A 23,723-nucleotide genomic window follows, 5' to 3' on the forward strand; every position below is an offset into this window, starting at 1 on the left:
TATAGTTTATAGAAAGAAGTTCTTTACCTTACAACAGCAATATAAAAAAAAGAGTGATATCAATAGTACAGAAACATATATTCTTCATATGAAAACATTTTGGAATTATACATACATTCAAAGCAAGCGTAATTTTTTTATTATAATATAATATATGGCCCTAATGTTACAAATAAGAATAGAGGAAAAACTGATTGTCACATTTCACTGTTTTTACAGGAAAGCAAATTAAAAGTTTCAAGATCCACTATATTCTGTTGTCTTGGGATATCATTATTGTAAGTTCTCTGGACCTATCAGGTTGTTATTCTCTACAATTAGCTATAAAACTACGATGAGTTATAAAATGATATCAAAGAAAAAGAAAACTCCATAATTTTTTGGACTACTAGGTTATCCTCTTGGACTCTTCAAACGTTAAAATATGTCACTCTCTGAGTAATAAACACTTGTGCTTTCCATGAAACAACTAGGAAGCATTTGGCAAATAATATAAATCTTGTCAGCTTGTTAGTATAACCTATCAGTCGTATTATTAATGGATTGGTTATCACGAGTAACAACTCAATGAAAAGAATTTGCCATCAACATACAGTAGAACTCCGATTATCCGTCACCCTATTAACCGATCAGCAGATTATCCGACTGTCTTTCTGTTGTTCTTTTCTTTTTTTTTTTCTTTTTTTTCTTTCTTTCTTTCTTTACTACGGAAATAAACATGTAAGAAACTTAGTACTAGGCCTATACCTTACATACTTACTTACAAATGGCTTTTAAGGAACCACAAGGTTCATTGCCGCCCTCACATAAGCCCGCCATCGGTCCCTATCCTGTGCAAGATTAATCCAGTCTCTATCATCATACCCCACCTCCCTCAAATCCATTTTAATATTATCCTCCCATCTACGTCTCGGCCTCCCTAAAGGTCTTTTTCCCTCCGGTCTCCCAACTAACACTCTATATGCATTTCTGGATTCACCCATACGTGCTACATGCCCTGCCCATCTCAAACGTCTCGATTTTAAGTTCCTAATTATGTCAGGTGAAGAATAAAATGCGTGCAGTTCTGTGTTGTGTAACTTTCTCCATTCTCCTGTAACTTCATCCCGCTTAGCCCCAAATATTTTCCTAAGCACCTTATTTTCAAACACCCTTAACCTATGTTCCTCTCTCAGAGTGCGAGTCCAAGTTTCACAACCATACAGAAGAACCGGTAATATGTTTTATAAATTCTAACTTTCAGATTTTTGGACAGCAGACTGGATGATAAGAGCTTCTCAACCGAATAATAACACGCATTTCCCATATTTATTCTGTGTTTAATTTCCTCCCGAGTGTCATTTATATTTGTTACTGCTGCTCCAAGATATTTGAATTTTTCCACCTCTTTGAAGGATAAATTTCCAATTTTTATATTTCCATTTTGTACAATATTCTGGTCACGAGACATAATCATATACTTTGTCTTTTCGGGATTTACTTCCAAACCGATCACTTTACTTACTTCAAGTATAATTTCCGTGTTTTCCCTAATCGTTTGTGTATTTTCTCCTAACATATTCACGTCATATGCATAGACAAGAAGCTGATGTAACCCGTTCAATTCCAAACCCTGCCTGTTATCCTGAACTTTCCTAATGGCATATTCTAAAGCGAAGTTAAAAAGTAAAGGTGATAGTGCATCTCCCTGCTTTAGACCGCAGTGAATTGGAAAAGCATCAGATAGAAACTGACCTATACGGACTCTGCTGTATGTTTCACTGAGACACATTTTAATTAATCGAACTAGTTTCTTGGGAATACCAAATTCAATATACCTTACATTATAATCATATTTTTTCTAGAGTGTTTTATTAAAAGCCTTTACCTTTACATAATACTGCTGCAATCAATAAGAACGTTACTTGAAGATGTTTTTCCCAACTTGTAAAATAGTCACTACCTGCTTTCAAAGAAATAGTCCCAAGAACTTCCGCACAATATATAGCAAACCCGTGCAGCATTCAGTCCTTGTCATACTGCTCGAATGCCCGTACTTTATAATTTTTATGCACAATATCTTCCACGAGTGGCGAAAGTGATTTGCTAAGTATCGAAATAAAAGTGCATATAATAATTGAGAGATTCGGAAAAAGAAAAACTGCGGCTCATTTCACATCAGAACACGTGATTGGCGTTACAACTGTGCGTGATTTAATGAAAAATGAGGATAAAGTGTATAATGTATGTAGATCTACAACAAGAGCTCTCTACTATTTCTATCCTTCCGCAAATAACCATCATAAGGAATTTCCCTGGAACTTATAAACCCGTCGTTGACAACCAGAATTACAGACGTGGACAAATTATTAGACTAAATTAATTATATGTGCAACGAAGCTGCATTTATCAGGAGAAATAATGAACAAAAATATATTTTACACATATATAATGAACAGAAAATTGAGTCTTGAGGTTACTAATATTTTGTGAACATTCCCTTATTGTTTATTAACACGTTGATTTTGTCAGGGATGCTGGAAACCAAAGTTTGACACTTTCTTTGAATATCAGCATCATTTAGCCAGATATCAGACAGTGCTTAAATGAGTCCATGTTTTGTTGTAAGCCTCTTTTTGTTCACTTTCTTCTTCAGTATATATCACAGATTTTCAATTTCGTTCATGTCCGGTCTTCTTGCAGGCCATGGGAGAATATCTTCTGCAGTATATAATTAAAACACCAGTAGTACCAACATAGCCAGAAAAAAATATACTTAACCATTAGAAAAATATACCAGAAGAAGTAAACAATCATATTTACAACAATGGAGACTCTGTGAATTATACTGATAGTTGATATGACGAATTATATTATGTTTCCAAGAAAACGTTTTAGTCTAATAATTTGTCCACGTCTGTAAATTAGTGAACTTTTGATTCACTATCTAGCATATTAAACACAATACTACAGAGGAATATTATAAGACTGTAGTATGGACTTATGCAAATATTTTATGGTACGGATTATCCGATTTTTTCGATTAACCGTCCAGTCCATCCCCTTCATTACCACGGATAATAGAGGTACAGTAATTAAACTTTGTCCGTTGGAAAAAAAAATTTGACATAATAGAAATGCAACCCGCACACCACTATCGCAGGTAGAGGGGTGGAGTGGGTATCTCCTCAGGTAATGCAGTGAATAACAGTGCAGAGACGGACTGTGACCAAAAAACAAAAGCAATATAGTATTCTTCTACTTATTAACTATACGCACTTTTTTCCATGTTAATTTATCCTCCTAGTCATTATTTTTGTATTATTAATAAAATAGAATAAATTAATTTTCTTATTTACCATAGAAAGAACGTGTACTTTACATCAGCAGATATTTGAAATTAGAAAAACGTACCAGACTGGTCACGAAGTTGTAAATTACATTACATACTTTTAACAAAAAAAAAAAAAAAAAAGTCGAAGTATTTTACTCCGATTAAGACATAGAAGCCAATACTTTTTATTGTTTATTTATTAATGAAATATTCAAATTACACTACATACGTCGAAAAAAAACGTCGATGTATTTTACCCCGATTAAGACATAGAAGCAGATACTTTTTATTGTTCGTTTATCAATAAAATATTCAAGTTACAGGTAAGGGCACGGTAATCTTCTTAACAAGAAAAATAATGACAATGTGCATTGTTGTTTTAAACGTCATTTAAAATTTTACAACAAATTATGTATCTCATATTTTTGCCATCTGCACAAAATAAACACTTTTGCTCCCATGCTCCTTAAAATTAAGTTTTTACTCAATATCTGTTTTCGAAAAGACATCGAAACATATTATCCTACACACTTGTAACATTACATGCGTACGTCCGCTGCTGATAAATGTCTTTACTTATATCGAAGTGAAGGCTGTAAACAGAGAGTGGGGGTATGATGCCATGTTACGCTTGAGTGGAGGCAGGGGCATGTGTCGCGACACAGCTTTTGGCGATCACTGCTCTACAAGCTTCTTCGCGCTAAATACATTTTAAACTCTGACCCTTGGAAAACAATGTGATTGGTGCGGAGAACTTAAAGGCTTGTTAGTATTCCCTGCACTAAACTCAAAGCTTGTCAGTGAGGATACAATTAGAGAAGTTAATGCGACAATAGGATGTAGGATGGTTTCAGAAGCAGGTTTTACCTTGAAATATGAACATCAGAAGCTGACTCTCTTGACCAGCCTCCATGGAATGTAGTTGGATGGCTTGTGCAATGGCACCTGAGACGGACCTACTCGGGGGAGAAGTTTCGCCTCAGGCCAACAGGGGGGCCTTGGGGGAATTTGCCAAACCAGGAATGGTATATGGATTCTGTCGGCTGTAGGGACCGGTCATTAAGGGAGTCATGTGGTTAGGGCGGTGTGCGTAGGGGATCTGTGGCATGCAACTCATTCCATATCGAGGGTTAGTGCAATAGATCTCAATAGGTCGCAGTGCTGGGCCATCCGTGCCCCCCTCAGTTGAATTCAATTCCATTCCATTCCATGTCCCCCAACGACAGTGCTATATGAGGCTTTTACTGTATACAGTATACAATTTTTTACACCCCCCTCATAGAAGTAGAGGAGGGTCTTACGCAAGTAAATACTGTATAGGTCACACAAAGGGCCAAATCATGCCTAAGTGTATGGACATGTCCCGGGTCTAGCTCTCATAAAGTCAGCCAGCCAGAACTCAAGCCATCTGGATGGAAGATCAGAGCACTACTCTCTTTCCAGCTAAAGATTGAAGTAAATGTAAATAAATGCACGTGGCATAATGTTTCCTGATTGGATATTGGACGCACAACGCCTCCAAACTTATGCTTGTCATCTTCTTCCTCACATTAAAATAGTTCCTTCTAAAATAATAAAATATATAATATACATGGAATACGAGTGAATTAAACATGCTTATAAGAACACTTTCTTTAAGAACACTTTCTTACGATTTAAACAACATGTTTATATTAGTAGTTTCAGACATGTTAAATCATTGTAATGTGTATTATGGCAACGCGCATGCGTAATAGGCATTAAATCCCTCCCAAGGTGACTCGCAGCTTCACAGAGCACATCAGCACAGCTGGTATAACACAGTGCGAGATTCAGTGTTGCCAACCTCAAATAAATTTCTGTAGAATTAAAGAAATTCTCCACTCTTCAAAGAATAACATTTAATCACGAATCTACAGAAAAAGAAAATCTACTATTCCCAATAGAGAAATAATAAATATTAACCTCTGTGAGCATTTTACGGGTTAGTTCAATGAATGTGTTGAAATGTTGTCTGCAATATATCAGATGGTGGCTGCCTGCGTGCTCACTTGCTGAAAATAATGCGTCCTGGTGGCTGCTTTGGTAACTAGCTTGCGATTGCGGAGTAATACATTTCGGTTTTGTTTATGTCTACTTCAATCTTTAGTTGGAAATAGTTTAGTAATTGTCACTGATGCAGAGACTACATGTAACACTGCCATTACACATAGAGTGTAGTAAAAAAATTTGAATCCTCAAGAAAAATTTCCCATTCTTCATTATCATTTTTTTTATGATTTACTACAATTTTCAATCCTGGCATTGCTTCCTGAAGCTTTAAAACATTCTCAAAATCTACCTTTTCACAGCCAAAAATGTCAAGTTCCTTCAGACAGATAAGATTTGATGGTATCAGCTGAAAATAATTTCCAGAGATCGAATTAAACTTTGTGTGAAGAACAGTAAGTGTTTTACACTTTACTGCACTTTGAATCATAGCTTCTGTCATTAAAGGACAGTCACTGATGTCTAGAAACTTGAGTTTTGGGCACCCAGTACACACATATTCTACACTGCTGTCAGTCAGTTTTGGGCAACATGCAACATCAAGACTGATTAGATGTTTACACCCATCACCGATGTATTTTGCACTCATGTCTGTCAGTTCGCTACAAGATCCAACATATAGGTGTTTCAGATTTTCACATCCCGCACTGATATATCCCACACTCTTGTCTAACAGGTGTATCCCACAAATGTCGAGGTGCTCCAGCTGTTTCAAATTAAAAATATACTTGAAACTGTCACCTGGATCATTATAGCCTCGCATATAGAATGATAGTATTTGTAAACAATGTGTAAAAATGCCGATCAATTCTGGCTCACCAAGATCATCACAAAAGAATAAACTTAACTTCACTAAATTAGGCAATGATTGTTTATGAAATATTTCGGGTATATTCCTTGATTGGTCGCCATAAAAGTATGAAAGTGTCAGTTCTTCCAACTTCAACAATCTTGACAGATGATTCATGTAAGTTGCAGGTAAATCATCATTATAATGTTCATAATTCAAATATTTCAGATTGGTGCACTCACATAACAGTTCGTGTCCTAGAGTTGAAATATAGCATCCGAGAGAGAGAGATACAAGTTGATGTCCTCTTTTCTTGAACAAGTATCTAATTTCTGATTCTGGGAATACACAGGGACCAGTAGACAAATCTTGCAAAGAACAGCATCCATCGGCTATAGCCAAGAGAATTCCTTCTGCAAGTGTGTTGATGCCTAGCAAGGTTAATGTGGTCAGATTTTGAAACTGCCCAACTAGTTTCGCAATTTCCAACTGGTCGTGTGGTTCCTTCGGAAACTGAAACATCAAATTCACTATGTTTGGAAAAGTTTCAACAATATTCCTTAGTGTGATGCTGCTCAGTGTCTGGAACCTGAGCTCCAAGTGCTGAATGTCTTTACAATACCGACACAAAATTTTAACAATGTTTCTTATATTCATTCCTCGCTTGGGACAGAAGGCTTTCAGTGATGGCATGTTCTTCAGACGTCTTGCTATTTCTTCATCATCCATATCTCTACCTGGGCCGAACACTTTGTCCTTCCATAGGGCATCATCTTGTGACACGTGCTTCCAGTGAGAGCTTACATGTTGTACAGACATTGTGAGGTCTTCCATACTAATATGTGAGAATATCTTGATCAAGAGCTCATCTGGCAAATCCGTAAAATGTTTACCACTGGCCATTTCATTCAACAACGTGGTGCCACAGTGAGAAAACTGAAACAGTACAGTGACTAATATGTATTTCTAATCATTCTTTCTGTATACATAACAATTGGCCATAAATAATTGCCACAACTAAAAGATATTCCTTTCTCCTGCTCTTTGTAATATTTATGGTGATGCAGGATATTAGGTTCGTTCCAACAAGCAGTTCATGGATCAGTTCATGTACGGTTCCTGTACCATCTTATGCGCATGCGCTAGTTGAGCATCTGCTATGGGATTGAAACTGGACTGGACGCTGTTGGAACGCTTTCGCGGATCGTTATGTACTAAATCCAAAGATGCTATAACTGTGATCATCTTTGCTAAGAACGGGATGCTTATTATTATCGTTTCGCAGCTAATTCTAATTGCAGAAAATAGAATTTCGATCATTTTCTATAAAAAGATGACAAAAAATATGGAAGGCAAGAATTCCGCTAATTCAATGTCGTGTGCTGGGGGATTCTCATCTAAAAAATTGTTCTTTTTTTTTTTTTAGTTATTAATGTATGTACGTTATTTATTATACTTTTAATCAAAGCTGCATGTTGAAATTGTAATTAACTATTTCACTATCTAAATAATTTCCATTCCCTTTCTTTCTGGCGAAAATTTAAATTAAATCTCTTAGTTTTATTATTTGTCTGTACTGTCACTTTTCATCTTTAACCTCATTGATGTGAACAGTCGATCATGTCTTTCTTCAGTATCCAGGAGACGTTGGTGAGCTTATGCGCATGCGCGTCTCGCGTACTCTTCCGTACATGCCTCAATCTGCGGACTATTTCTGACTGTTCCGAACCCGTGTCAAAAGCTTGTTGGAACGCCCGATTGCAGTACATGTTTCCAGTTCAGGACTGGTTCGGATTGTGTTGGAACGCTTTTTCTGTACTGCGCATGCTCACGATGGTTAAGGACAGTTCCTGACTGTTGTTGGAACGAACCTATTAAGAACTCATTTTAGATTTGAAATCTTAAATTTAAATACAGAATCCTGCATAGGAACATTGATTATAAATAATCGGTGATTAATTCAAGAATTTATTTTTCCTAAATTACATACGTGAGGTCATAAAGTAGACTACATAGCCTAGTCTGCCATTTATTTCTTCAAAAAGACTGTCCTTCCACTGAGATGGAAATGTGTTTTGTCAGACCTTCATTATGACAAATTTACAGTTTTTTGTTACAATAAAGCAATGATTTTCATAATAATGAAATTTCTAAACTTCATATATTTTCGGACAGTGCTGGTAGTTAATTTAAAAACAGATACACGCTCAACAAAATTTTAGAGCCAACCAAAATTAATGGCAAACTGAAAACCACTGATTGGAGTTTGTTTCACTATGACTCATCCCAACGGGCCAGTGGATATAGTGGAAGGCACAGGTAAACGTGCTGTATGGAGACAAGTGCTACAAAAGTGATGTTTTCTTAAAAAAAAAAAAAAATTGCCAAAGACTTTCCCAATGTTGCGACAGAGGCTTGCCCAAATGTCACAATTATTTTTATGTCTGCTGAAGAAGTAAATGCACAAAGAGAAGTACAAAGTCAGTACTGGACAGAAAATCCACCAAATGCTACTCCCAGCACCCATCGTATTCACTTTGCCAAGTGCAAAGTCCCACGAATGGAACTGTCAGTGTTGTGAGTCCATTTTCTGAAGATAGTCCTGTGAAATTCAAAGACATTAATGTATCAAGCAATGAAGAGCCTACAGAAACCAATACCAGTATTCCAGTCACAAAAGGAGATTTTGTCATACGATAAAAAGCTATATCCAGGAGTAATTGCAGATATGTGCAACAGTGAAGAGTTAGTAAACACTTTACATCCATGTCAAGGAGGTTGGCAGTGGCCACAAGAAAATGACGAAATATGGTACCCTTTTAATTCCCTCAGAAGGAAGATCAACCACCCTTCCCCAGTTAATAGGGAGTGTTTCAGTTCAAGGAAACAATCTTATGAATAGGAGGCAGATGTTGATGACCTAAAAATCTACTTAAAATGATCATTAAAATGCCCTTTTAAACTAATGGAAAAATGACATAAAATTAAAAGAAAATGACATTTAAATATTATTCAAAGTACTCGCACCACAACTTAAAAATTAGTCATCTTGTTTCAATGACTGCCCTGCGAATCTCGGAGAGAGGAGGCAACTTCCTGGAATCTGGCTAAGATAAAGAAAAAGGACATACGAAACAATGAAGGTTTTAAGGTAAAACTATAGATTTTAATGAGGATTTACAATGTGTTTCAATCAATGGTGGTCCATGGCAGTGCCGTCATTCTCCATCTCCTCTTCCTTCCGTTCTTCACTTTTGTTACCAGATCTTCCAGATGGGGGAGTGTAAATGACAAAACAAATTGTGGGCGCAGCGTCCATTCTTGTAATCTTTGTGTTAAAAATACTGTCTACTACAGTAGACATTCTTTCCGAACCATGTTGAGGACACAACGTCCTGTCCAGGACATGGTGAAAATTTCCCCCCTTCAAAACAAATTCTAAAGACACCCTCGTACCGACAAAAGAACGGTAGCAAAGTCCTCACTTAAACTAAGTGTTGGCAAGCATTTTATATTACTTCCGTTGTGGGAAGTGAAATCTTCAGTGGAATGAGGGATGGACTTTAGAGTCTGTTCCAAACTATGAAACTCAAACTTCACTGTTATTCACTTGTTCAGTCGATAATTACTACTGGCCTATTTGTTAGGAAATGATTTAACAGACCTATCAGTAAAGAAGAAAGTAAAATGCATTCCAAATGATCTGAAAGTTCTTCAAAGCATTAAAAATGACCAAAAAAATGCCGAAAAAAAAAATAAAAATGACCTGTTAGTTCAAAAACTTAAAAAAAAATGCAATATAAGAAATTACTTTTTTACGTTCATATTAACATAGAAAGGATTTCTATAGGCTATTAATAGGCATTGTCCTAATGTGAAAAATAAGTTGACTTTTCATCACCATCCGCCCCCTAGTTATTACTAATTTCTGATACTTTCCTAATGGAATTTTGTTTGTTAAACAATTTATCTGTTAGAATATAATATTTCAGATATTATATGGGGCGCTCAGAGCATAAGGGAATCAAGTCATAAAAATAAACTTTTCAGAAAATTACTTATTTATGTATAGTTAATTGCCCATTAAAGGTTGAGTGTGATTTTAAATATCTGTGGCATTGCAAAGATTGCGAGGACATGATTCCTTTATGCTCTGAAAGCAGCCTCATCTAAGGTATGTACAAACGAAATATCTCCCAAATGACCAAAAGTGGACTTGATTTCCTTGTACTTTGAACCTGGTAACCATAATTGAAGATAAATAAACTAGTAGTTGCTATAGCATCGGTAAATAACTTATGCTCATAACTACCGAGGTTATATCAGTGTCACTGGTGTGCCAGAATTTTGTCCTACAGGAGTTCTTTTGCATAATAGTAAATCTAATGACATGAGTCTGTAGCAGTTATGCATCAAACTGGGCCGGGATCAAACTCGTAACCTCGGACACAGAAGACCAGCACTCTACCGACTGCACCACATAGGCTTAGGCTAATTACAATTATTGACAATTAGGGTAACGAAATTAAACACAGAAATCAAGATGTTTCTTTCTTTAATAATATTTGTTAGTATCATAACACAGGGTGAATCCAATCAAAATTTCCAGTTTTGTAAGCATTAACCATAAGGCCTATAAGGTTACATCCTAGCGAAGCGCACATTTAATTTTACAATCTTCTATTTTTTAGAATCCTTGTACCAAATGTAAATATCCTCCATTGTTTTCAACTTCATTTCTTAAAACTTTTATTGTTGATCAGTGTCGCTCAATAGGAGGGGTGAACCCGATCACACATTATTTAGCATTTAAAATCGGATATATAAACTCAATGTGTGAAAACGATCACAAATTGAGGTTTTAAAAAAGTTTTTAAAGAATATTTCAGTATTTATGACAAAACATAACAATATCATAAATAACTTAATATCGTACACTTCAATATTAAAGGATGTGTATTTCCCATGTCACAAGGTTTGTTGCACCACCTTCGAACTATCTGCCCTTCTTCTACTTCAGTGGCAGGATATATAAAAAATGTATCACCCTCTCCTACTTTTTTCGGAGAAATTTCTTCTCATACAAGTCGTCTCCTATCTTTCTATCCACTCTGCCAATGAAATACTTTATTCTTTTCTTAGCGGAGAATCTTATAATAGTGAAATTATTTTCTGATAGCTAAATTTATCATTCAGTGTCGTGTAAGGGAACCCATATTCTTCCGAAGTCTTTGTAATGCTTAACTGAATGATTTAGCGACCAGCTTCAGAGATTATTTCCCTCTGTCAGATTCTGAAAATTCGTGGATAAGAAATCCTTTCGAGTGTGGTGTGGTACAATTAAAAACTTTGTCTGAGGAGAAGCAAGATGAACTTGATATTACTTGTAATGGCTAATTTAAAATATTTTTCAAAGAATGTACACTTGATCAGTTTTGGGTGAAAGTATTCTCTGATAAGAAAGTAGGTGAAAAGGCACTGAAACACCTAGTTCCACTTTGTAGCACATATCTTTATGAACAAACATTTTCAATACTTTGTTTCCTGAAAAACAAACACAGAAATCGCCTCGATGTTGAACCTGATTTAAGGCTGAAAGTATCAATTGTTGATCCAGACGTGGACGTGATTTTTTCCATGACATCTAGACTCACGTATATACTGTACGTTTTAATTTAACTGTTGTTAATATTGCTACCTACCAGTGGCGGCTCCTGCATATTTCTTAAGAGGAGGAAAGAAGTTAACAGCGCAAAATGACACCTTCTTGAGAGAAACATGCTACAAATTAGTCTACATGCATACATGTAAGACCAGGTAGTGTTAGGGTTGGGCTTCCCTTTTTTATAGCAATAATCTGTTTTTGTAAACTTAGTTTCCTAAATTGTCCAAAATATAATATGTTTTCACTTCCATTCATTGTTGAATAATTGCACAAATTCACAATTACAAGGAAATTCACAACATCGCAGCATTTTTCACGCACACTACAGCATCACACGTGTTGGAAGAGACAAGCTACTAACATGTAAGTGGAACGTTTTACGGAAATGGGAATGAGAAATAATCTGTTAGGAAAGCAACAACACTGCACCCACCCACGTGGTCTGTGTTGCCACATGAACATTTTACAAGTTCAGTATCACATGCTTTTGAAGAATGTCAGTTCTTGTAAAGTCATACTACCATTATTGTTCAAAGCTGCCGGTGGCCGATTAATTTAAAAGTAATGTAGTTTGCAGTACTTCCAAATATATTTGTACAAAACTGACAACTTGGCTGTTGTTCTGTCTAGTAGACAATGAATTGAAGTGAATTTCAGAGGCCAAAAAGATCTGCGATACTAACTTAGAACTACTTCCTCTTTGTTTTATATAAATCCAACTTTAACTTTCAGATATCCTCGAAAGTTTCAAACCATGAATAGTAGCTTATATAAAGTGCAATGAATAATATATTTTAATTTATAATTTTTAAAAAAGTTTATATGATATCTTTCATAGCTTAGCATTAAACTGTTTTTATTGTGTCTCCTCTAGATGTGTTATAGTCTGGTATGAATGCAGCATCGTTAGATGGCAGCGGTAGCGAGCTTGCTGCAAGACGAGTCGGTTTCTATTTCCCGCCCATACGCTGATTCAGAGGAGGATCTCCTCCCTATCCGTTCATTTACTTGCTTTAAAAGTCTGCTTCTTTCTCTGGCCGCTAGTGTGCTGTTGTCTATATGTGTTAACTGCAGTAAAGGAGGAATGGATTGACTTTCCTCCACACAAACAATCTCGCATCCTTCTCACAGTTTTTTAGCAGCACATGAGTGCACATCATTTAAAACTCATCAACCGAGGTTTTCTTATAGCTGTGAACTTAAAAGTTATCGAATCTTCCTCGAATTTCAAGGTATATATTTCATTTGGTATTTACTTTCAAAAAAAGAAAAATGTTAGGAGGACGTTCCTCCCTTCCCTCGCCGAGGAACTGCCACTGCTACCTACCTCTTAACTATTTCTATGCAGATACCAAAATTTCTTGGTGTGGGGTCCATAGCTTGCCTTAAAAATAAAAAGAGGGTCCACAGCTCTGAAGTAATTGGGAACCACTGCTCTAGATCGTAGTGCTGGGTCATAGTGCCCCACTCCGGAAAATCAATGCAATTCGAGACAAGACTATAGTCGTCCCGCTATATGCTGCTAGTGAGCAGATGTACCAATTAAAATATTCTCACAAACAAATGACTGAATTAAAGTGGCGTTGTGTTCTTACATTTTAGAACACAATGGAGTTCACATATTACTTTATTCACCTACTGTCTGCTTTCACATGCCATAATATTAAAGCATTTCAATAACTGGTCTGTGATTTTCATAGGGTATATGACATAATAAAACCAAGAACATAAGAATTTAAATATTAAGGGGAGAGGACGGTATTTTTTGGTGAAAAATGAGTAAATTTTCAAAAAAAAAAATCTTTAAAATACTCTGTGATATGTGTGGAATGCATAGCATAACATTTTGTGGGTATTTGTGCCCTTATCGGAAGCTGAGTCGCCATTTTTAAACTTCCAGCGTTATGGATTTTTAAATCACTCACCCACTTTTATTGTTGTTTCCGGTAAATTAAATTTTCAAAAAAAAAAAATTTTTTCTTTAAAATACCCTTTGATATATGTGGAATGCATTGCATAACATTTTGTAGGTATTTATGTCCTTATCGGATGTTGAGACGTCACTTTTAAACTTCCTGCGCTATGGATTTTTAAATCACACGCCCGCTTTTATCGGTTTCCAGTAACTTCATTTTTTTGCTACATTGCCAGACAAAAATGGATATAATTTCTGAACTATTGAAGATGTATGCATGAAATTTAGAACACATATTCTTTAGACTATTAGGAAACTTTTCTCTGCAACAGAATGTTAATTAATTTCATTTTAAAAATACGTCCATTGGGAAAGGAAATCAGAAAATTGTTATTAAATTTTAATTGTTTATTTTACAAACGTAGGGACTAATAACAAAATTCTGTTACAGTTTGTAGAACATGCTTTTGCAAATACATTGCAAAAAATTGTTTGAAACTGTCTTTAAAAATGGTTTAGATATATCGGTTTTAGTACAATCCTGCATTGGGTATTTTTTTTTTTCAAATTTGGAACCCCCAAATAATTTTTTTTTTTTTGCAAAATATTTTTATTTGGTTGAGTTGCCACAGCTGTGAGCTCTCTAGATACAAAAAATTAATATTTTACACAAAATAGGAAAAAAGTTTTAAAAAATACCATCCTCTCCCCTTAAAGACCGACCGAATATGCATGTAACTATTTACAGATTTGTTAAAAAGCCAGTCTACTTTTGAAATCACTGAATATTTATTTGAAGTATGCTAGTGTGGGTGCATGCACCAATAACTAAGTAACAGGAGGCCAAGGATTGTGAGAAGATTAGATGAGGGAATGGCTAACACATAGATGATATTGTTTCATCACCTTTTCCTATTTCTTCAACCTGTTCTAGCAAGTAAAACAAAAATATCTTCATAACATAAAAATCATAATATAACTTAAAGATCATGCTAGTTAAAAAAAACTCATGCTTTTTAGGTAATTTCTCATCCAAAAACACCATGTGCCCTTCCTATACAATCCGCAAAATTTATTACAAATAAGCAAGTAAAAAGACTGTTTCATTAAAAAAAAAAGTAGAGTTTTAACGTAATAATAGTCGTCTGAAATTATTTTGATTGCTTTGCCATGGTTTATTTTGAAACGAAATAAATGGCAGTTACTCAAGCAATTCTTGTATCAGTTGGTTCTATTCTGCCCACCCCCCCACTCTTTTTTTATTAATATGCGAATTATTTTTATTCAATGTTGTGATGGAGATAGCACGTAAACTGCCAACACTGTGAGAAGATTTAGACATCTCATAAAATTTATTTTTGAATGTTACACAGAGCCTCAAGGAAAGTTATTAATGATTGAAGAACAAATTGGCAATTATATTTGGATTGTATATTAATCTACTCTTTACTTAAATACCTTTCTTTCGATAATTAAAAACAGTGATTGTATGTCTTTTATATAAATCTCGTTTTAGACAGTATTTCTTTGATTTGTAAAGGGAGTCAATATTTCAATAGCTCCATGTAATTGACAAAGTCTATAGACTTTGCATTATTTTTATCAAATCATGCACCTACCGTTACTTTATTAAAGGCAACATTTATATATACAGTGAAATCTCTCATTTACTGACATCGAAGGGACGTAACAATCTGTCCGCATCTGGGAGGTGTCCTTTATTGAGAGGGAGGCTCCCCAATCTAACAGTAAATTTATAATATGCATTATGTATCCCTTCACACTTTAAATGAAATGTATTAGTGTAAATAATTGATTAAATGGCGATCTTATTCGTGTTAATCCTGTAAGCATGTGCGGCTTACAGCTGCTTTGGTGCTTCTTCACACCATCCTCAGAGCCTACTAGATCTCGGCGTCATCTCGAACTTCTCTACCTGTTGTGTGGGTGCGTTTGATTGTTGAAAAGTGTTGAAATGTGGTGTCAAATAGTGTGTGTGTTCAGAAATTGATCTGTGTGTTGAGAATTTGATCAGGTTGTGTTTTAGTGTGTCTGGATATTTCATATTGCTCTAGTGTGTTGCGTCTTTGGTTTTTGGGTTGTATGTGAGGATTTCCACGTCTGTATTTATGTTATTGTATGTGTGGTTAGCATTAGTTATGTGTTCGGCATATGTAGATGTATTGTGTCCTCTGGTTATTGCTTTAATGTGTTCTTTGTATCGAGTTTGGAATGATCTGCCTGTCTGTCCAATGTAGAAACTGACGCAACTATTGCATGTGAGTTTGTATACGCCTGTGTGGTTGTATGTATTTATTTATTTGTGTTGTTTGTGTGTTGAGATGTCTTTGTAGTGTGCTTTCTGTTCTGTAAATACAACCACACAGGCGTATACAAACTCACATGCAATAGTTGCGACAGTTTCTACATTGGACAGAAAGGCAGATCATTCCAAACTCGATACAAAGAACACATTAAAGCAATAACCAGAGGACACAATACATCTACATATGCCGAACACGTAACTAATGCTAACCACACATACAATAACATAAATACAGACGTGGAAATCCTCACATACAACCCAAAAACCAAAAATTCAACATACTAGAACAATATGAAATATACAGAGACACTAAAACACACTCTGATCAAATTCTCAACACACAGATCAATTTCAGAACACACACACTATTTGATACCACATTTCAACACTTTTCAACAATCGAACACACCCACACAACAGGCAGCGTAGTTAGAGATGACGCCGAGATCTAGTAGGCTCTGAGGATGGTGTGAAGAAGCACCGAAACAGCTCTAAACCGCACATGTTTACACAATTAACACGAGTAAGATCGCCATTTAATCAATTATTTATATTCAAGTGTTAAAAGTAGTGTACGAAAGATTCAACTTGTATTACTGTAGTTTAATTCTAAATACAGTACACTGTACTACAGTCAATTCTTTGCAACTTTGAACTACAGTAGATAAGACCGAAAAAGGAAAATACAGTACTGTGCCATGCAATTTTATTCTACGTCTACAGTTACGCAGTACTGTAATTGACAGTTTTCAACATAATCTTTACGTTGAGGTGCCATGTCTCTCGAAACAGAACAACTGATTGAAGTGAAGAGAATAATCCTACCAACCCAATCATGTGTCGAATACAATTTCGCGATTGCGGAAATCTTGTACCTATCAGACAGGTTAAATTTTATGACTCTGTTTATCCACCCGCTTCCAGCTAACAAGGGTAGCCAGCTGGGCTAGTGGTAGCCTACGAGACCCTTATTGTCTTCTTTCATGTTAAGGAATTTCTGTACAGTTCTCAAAACTAAATTTACCATTTTTGTAATACGTTAGGTCTTGAAATCCAAGTTCTTTCTGCAGTCAGGAGGTAAAGCATGCTTTAGGACTGTCAAACAACTGTCCGTGTCTGAGAGTGTCCGGAAACGAGAGTTAAATTTATCATTATTTCTATATTATTTCAGTTGAGACATAAAAATCTGTCCGTATATGAGGAGTGTCCGTATCTTGGGGATGTCCATAAGGAGAGGTTTCACTGTACATACTTTATGGATACAACAGCTTATGACAGAACAAAATTAATTTATGAGAGTACACTATACATTGGTACAGAGATAAAATCAACAGTCATACAAAAAACACTTTTTCGGTCTTTGGGATGTCAAATTAGTGTATTTTTCAAAATATCGAAATCATCTGTCTCAACATCACGACACCTGATCGTATCTGATGTAATGTATACAGACAGATGTGTTAAATGTAGGAGTGTGATTTTATGGTGATTATTTTGCCCTGATTTTGGTGATTAAAATAGTTTGAGTTCGGTGAATAATTTTGTATTAAAAAAAGCAATTTCGTGCATATTTCGCACACTAAGGGAGCTTTCACACTGCAGTGGCACAGTGGCACGTCACACGTGACATGACACGTGTTATCATCATCATCATCATCATTGGCGCTACAGCCCTTGGTGGGCCTGGGCCTCCCTTAGTAATTGTCGCCATCCGTCTCTATCTTGTGCAGCAGCCTTCCAATTCTTGCACCCCAACTTTCTGTCATCCTCTTCCACTCCATCAATCCACCGCAAGTGTGGTCGACCTCGTCTTCTCTGACCTCCCGGATTTGTTTTTACAATTTCTTTTGCAAGGTTCACTTAGGTCCATGCGTATTACAAGTCCTGCCCACCTCAATCTGCTAGTTTTAACTGTATTGATTATATTTGGCTCTCCTAGAAGTCTATATAATTCATAGTTGCATCTCCTCCTCCAGAGACCTTCCTCAAATGTTGGACCATAGATCCTTCGCAGAATCTTTCTTTCGAAAATCTCCAATCTTTTTTCATCGTTTTTGGAGATTGACCACGTTTCTGCCGCATATGTCAAAACTGGTCTCACTAATGTTTTGTAAAAAATAACTTTTACTTTCCTGGGTAGAGCATGCGAACTAAAGTGATATTTCAAGCCGAAATAATCTCTGGTTGCTTTCATTAATCGATTAAAGATTTCTTTGGACATGTTATTATCGCTAGTGACCACTGATCCTAAATATGTAAAGTTGTCAACTTTCTCAAAATTATAATCTGATAACTGCAGGCTGTCTATCTTGTCAACTATCTTTCCATTATCTGCCAACATATATTTTGTTTTCCTCTCGTTGATGATGAGGCCTATTTCTTTTCCAGTCTGTTCCAAGAAAAGGAACACTTCCTTTACATATTTCATGGATCTGCCAATAATGACATGACACGTGTTATGTCACTTGAAAACAAACAAATCAGAAACAAATTAAACCTTTCATACAGGAGTAGCATGACTCGTCACATCTGCGACATATCTTCTTCAAGCCTCTCGCATATTGGACCGAATCATTTTCTTCCAAGAGTGCCATGTGTCACCTTAGTCATGCATGCACAGTGAATCTGACAAATTCAGTTTCTCTGCCAGTGCACAGTGTTTTATCTGTTGTTAACGTATCTCAACACATGCCTCTTCCAGAAAGTGAGTGAAAGTGAAACATTAAGTTAAGTTACCGAATCTTATTAATGTTTGATACTACATAAATAAGTCACCAAATTACAACACGGATGAGCATGACAGGGCATGAAAACAAGTGGCTCAACAATTTTCCTCCACAAATACCAAGAATAACATAGAGTAAGGCAGTGCAATTTTGATACCAATGGAAGTGGTGAGATCAAACACCAAAGTTCACTGTAAAACGCCTGAAATTTCTCTGATTGTATCTCTAGTTGCCTTGAAACTACGAAGTGCTGTGCACATCTATATTGTCTCTCAGATATGGATATGTATGTCTTCTTCTGGCGATCATAACAGCGGGGAAAGCAATAATTATATCAACATCATCATCAAAAGACATATTGGGAACTGAGAAATAAGCAAAAGAAAACATTTGGCACTGACAACTACCACTTTGGTCTGAAACCGTTCCAAGCCATTTGAAACTTTCCACTTGTCATTTTGGTGTAAAAGAACTTAAAAAACAATACAATCACATTTTTTTTATTATTATTGAAACAATCCCTTTGAAAAATTCCAAGGAAAAATTGTTCTGGGGCCGGGTATCGATCCCGGGACCCTTCGCTTAGTGCGCGAACGCTCTACTGACTGAGCTCCCCAGGAACTATACACGACACAGTCACAATTCTTCCTTTTATATCCACACAACTCACATGAGCTGACAAGACGCCAGAACTCAACTGTGAGTGCACACAAATACTGTGTGACTTTAAATTGTGGCTTTCTGTTAACGTACCTCCAGTAACGAATGTATTATACACATCTGGCTTTCAGGTAGTAGCTCCCTGTAAAGCAGGTTTGAATAATTTCAAGGAAAATTTGTTCCGGGGCCGGGTATCAATCCCGGGACCCTTCGCTTAGCGCGCGAACGCTCTACAAACTGAGCTACCCCAGGAACTATACACGACACCGTCACAATTCTTCCTTTTATATCCACACAACTCACATGAGCTGACAAGACGCCAGAACTCAACTGTGTAGAGCGTTCGCGCGCTAAGCGAAGGGTCCCGGGATCGATACCCAGCCCCAGAATAATTTTTCCTTGAAATTATTCCAACCTGCTTTACAGGGAGCTACTACCTGAAAGCCAGATTTGTATAATCCCTTTGAAACTAACAGAAAATTGTTTGCATCATTAATTAAATTTCATTCAACTGTGAGAGGGTGGCAGCACTGCCTTCTTGATCATATAAAGGTAGTTGTTGCGGGAAAGAGAAATGATCATTGTCTACTTGCACTGCTCCATGGAAGTAGTCCCTCAAACTATGTGTAAATCGTTGCTAGATACCACACATATGTAATGCTGAACAATCAAATATACTGTAAATTTCGGAAACAATTCGAGGATGTATTTCACTTCATTTGGTTCTTCATTAAGGGATTTGTACAAAATTAAGTTTTTAATACATATTGCATATATTGTTAATAACTTACCAAAAAATCACACCCCTAGTTATATGAAATGATCTCATAGAAAACTTAGTCATTATTAAATCTGAAATTCATATCAACAATACGAGTACTCAAAGATTTGGAAATGAAACCAACAGAGAGGATAATATTTAGACACTACATAAGTGCTGTTTTAGGCAGTTTGGTACTACATAAGTGTTGTTTGTATGCTGGTATTACCCCTGATCACATATATATCAAATTGACCATTCCCATATTAGGAAATGACAACATAAAATCAGAACAACCTTCAGAGTCTAAATTGTCGAAAGGGCATTTTTTTGTAACGACCGCAAGATGGAAGTTGCTCCACGTAATTCCATAAGGATTATAACGTGACTTCTTTTGCAGTCGCTAGATGGAAGCATAGTGACTGATAAAAGTGGTTGTCTTTTAAGTCCATTAGGCTGAGCGATCTCTTATATGTGATCAGGAGTATAATATATACTGTTATTTGTACTTACGAAACTGCCGCTCATAGGCACTCTACAGGTTTACAATTCTTCCACCCAGTTGAAGGCAACAAACGGACATTCCTGACAAATAAAAAGAAGTCTTTAGTTTACATACATTTATGCTTAACATTGGACATATTAAAAAAAATTAATACTACTTAACAAACTGTTCAGGGTAACAGACTTTCTGACTACACCACATAATTCTAGCGTAGCCCTAATGGCTAGGAAAGCATGGATCTATAATTCCGTCCTCCATGCCCTTTCATGGCGTCTAAATGGCAGCACCATGTTTTAGTAATAAAGGTGTACTGATAACAGGGTTGGCACAAAAAAAAATTTATTTTAAAAATTAAAAAATCGTGATAATCCATGTTGAATCTTTCGTACACTACTTTTAATACTTGAATATAAATAACTGATTATATGGCGATCTTACTCGTGTTAATTATGTAAGCATGTAAGGCTTACAGCTGTTTCGGTGCTACTTGACACCATCCTCAGAGCCTACTATACTGTTTTCGCTGTAAGAAAAATCCTAATGTAAAAACAAGCACGTGACTGTCATACCCGTGATTGGCTTACAGTCGAAACACTCAGACGACGCAGAAAAATATAGTCCGTATTTGGAAACTATCATCTTCTATTATTTGAAACTAAAAAATTGAATTCTAGTTGTTAAATACAATGAAACATAGAACTTCACTCATATGTAAAACGATATGTAAAAGAAAAGCTACTTTTATATTTTGTTATGTACTATGAACGTGGATGAATACAAACAGTAATACCGCGGTAGTCTGTTCTTGTAACAAGCTGGCGTCACTTGAGCTCGTAGTTGTTCATGTAAGCACGTGGTACTGAAATATCGCTTCTGCATTCTCGACGTGTGTGGTTATTAATCATAAGAGTGGAAACCTTCTCAAAAGCGGAGAAAAACAAATAGTCTTAAATGTATATAATAAGTTATGTGAGTTTTAATTAGAGTAATTATAAAGTAAATGTTTCCTAAGCAAATGAATACATAGTAGTGAGGTTAGGCTTACTTGACGAGTAACGGGAAATGTTTAACATGAAACAGAATGTACAACAGTAGGCGGGAACACGTACTGAGAATCTATGGAGCCAAACAGCGGCCAATGAAGCCTCACTTCTGTCACGTGCTATTGTTTACATTAGGATTTTTCTTACAGCGAAAAGATTATAGATCTCGGTGCTATCTCAACTTTGCTGCCTGTTGTGTAGGTGCATTCGTGTGATGAAGAGTTGTGTCAAATAGTGTGTGTGTTCTGAAATTGATCTGTGTGTTGAGAATTTGATTAGGGTGTGTTTTAGTGTGTCTGTATATTTCATATTGTTGTAGTGTGTTGAGTTTTTTGTTTTTGGGTTGTATGTGTAGGATTTCCACATCTGTATTTATGTTACTGTATTTGTGGTTAGCATTATTTATGTGTTCGGCATATGTAGATGTATTGTGTCCTCTGGTTATTGCTTTAATATGTTCTTTGTATCGAGTTTGGAATGATCTGCCTGTCTGTCCAATGTACTCAACACACTAGAACAATATAAAATATACAGACACGCTAAAACACACCCTAATCAAATTCTCAACACACAGATCAATTTCAGAACACACACACTATTTGACACAACTCTTCATCACACGAACGCACCCACACAATAGGCAGCGAAGTTGAGATAGCGCCGAGATCTAGTAGGCTCTGAGGATGGTGTCAAGTAGCACCGAAACAGCTGTAAGCCGCACATGCTTACATAATTAACAAGAGTAAGATCGCCATTTAATCAATTATTTATAAAAAAATCGTTTTTTTTTGTTTTAAATTGTTTTATACTAGTTTTAAAGAGTGCCATGAAATAGTGCTTTCTTAAATGTCTTGTTGTCGTTAACTAATGCTGAATTCTCGGCAATGAAGACATTAATTTTCTTTCTCTCCAATATTTCTCACACAGTGGGTTTAGAGGAAAGGGCTGAATATCGCTGAAGATGATTATGATCCATTTCTTCCTAAAGCCTGACTGCACCCTGGATAAGGTGGTGGAGAAAAAATTCCAATTCTGTTCAAGTGTTTTGACAAATAGTCATGCCTTGTGTGTAATCGATAAGATGTAACTGGATTATTTGTTGGATACTCAGGAATTATATTTTGTCGTACTTCGAGACTCTACCAGCTTCCATTATTTGAAATGTTGTGGAAATGGTATGATATATCTTGATATCTTGAGTTGATTAATCTTTTTTAACTGTTGAAAATTATAAAGCTGGCATGAGGTTTTTAAAATATAAGACATGTTTTATAAGCAAAGAAGATTTGTAAAAATTAGGGGACTTCCCTATTCTGTAAAGACAAATTTCTTTGCACATTTTTTTTCTCTTTTCAGAAAAAAAAAAGTGACACAATCACTCTAAGCCAGAAGGTGGACTGGTCTTTCTAATCTTATAATGTCCAAATATACCTACATGTAACACATTGTAAATTAGGCCTAACAATATAACGAGTACTAGTGGCTTGTGCAGCAAATGCTGCAAACTAAGTGCATTATACATTCAAACAAAAATGTTTCAGATTTATTTTCAATGAAGAATACCAGACATTTTGAAAGTTATTTGCTTCCATTATAATGAAACATACTCCCTCTGAATGTTTTTTATGCCAAATACTTTTTCTTGAACTTATCCACCTTCAGTTTTTGAGTTTCAATGCGAAAACGCAAGTAACAATGTCAGGACGATCAGTGGGTTTTTCATGTGGCAGTAAAGCAATAGCTCCTTTCTTTAGGAACTGTAATTTTTGCGCTCTCTCGAGCCAATACTGAAGAGAATGACGCATATAAATATCTACACCACACCGCCATTAAATATATGAAAAATACCCAACCCCACTTAATTAATAACTATAAAAATATTTCATTTTTAATAACAATACTATCTAACGTAAGTTTTGTAGTTTTATATATAGGGTATACGTATATATACTACATAGCGATCACTCAGTAAATTATAGAAATGGGATAAAC

General features: G+C 35.9%; 1 protein-coding gene across 12 annotated transcripts in view; it reads right to left on the minus strand.

Moving 5' to 3' along the window:
• LOC138695076 (F-box/LRR-repeat protein 2-like) overlaps positions 1-23,723 on the minus strand; it is a 361,245-nt gene that overhangs the window by 202,718 nt on the left and 134,804 nt on the right. For 10 of the 12 annotated variants that reach the window (XM_069819461.1, XM_069819443.1, XM_069819454.1 and 7 more), the window contains exon 2: positions 20,697-20,768. Coding sequence is in view for 3 of the 12 variants with exons in the window: in XM_069819452.1 (XP_069675553.1) it covers positions 20,697-20,711 (15 nt within the window). In the remaining 9 variants the exon portion in view is untranslated. Of the gene's footprint in view, positions 1-650; positions 7,068-20,696; positions 20,769-23,723 lie in introns of those variants that run through there. The other 2 variants (XM_069819442.1, XM_069819441.1) reach the window with 1 other exon arrangement.

The sequence above is a fragment of the Periplaneta americana genome, chromosome 2 (genome assembly GCF_040183065.1).
Source record: "Periplaneta americana isolate PAMFEO1 chromosome 2, P.americana_PAMFEO1_priV1, whole genome shotgun sequence".
In the NCBI taxonomy this organism is placed as follows: domain Eukaryota; kingdom Metazoa; phylum Arthropoda; class Insecta; order Blattodea; family Blattidae; genus Periplaneta; species Periplaneta americana.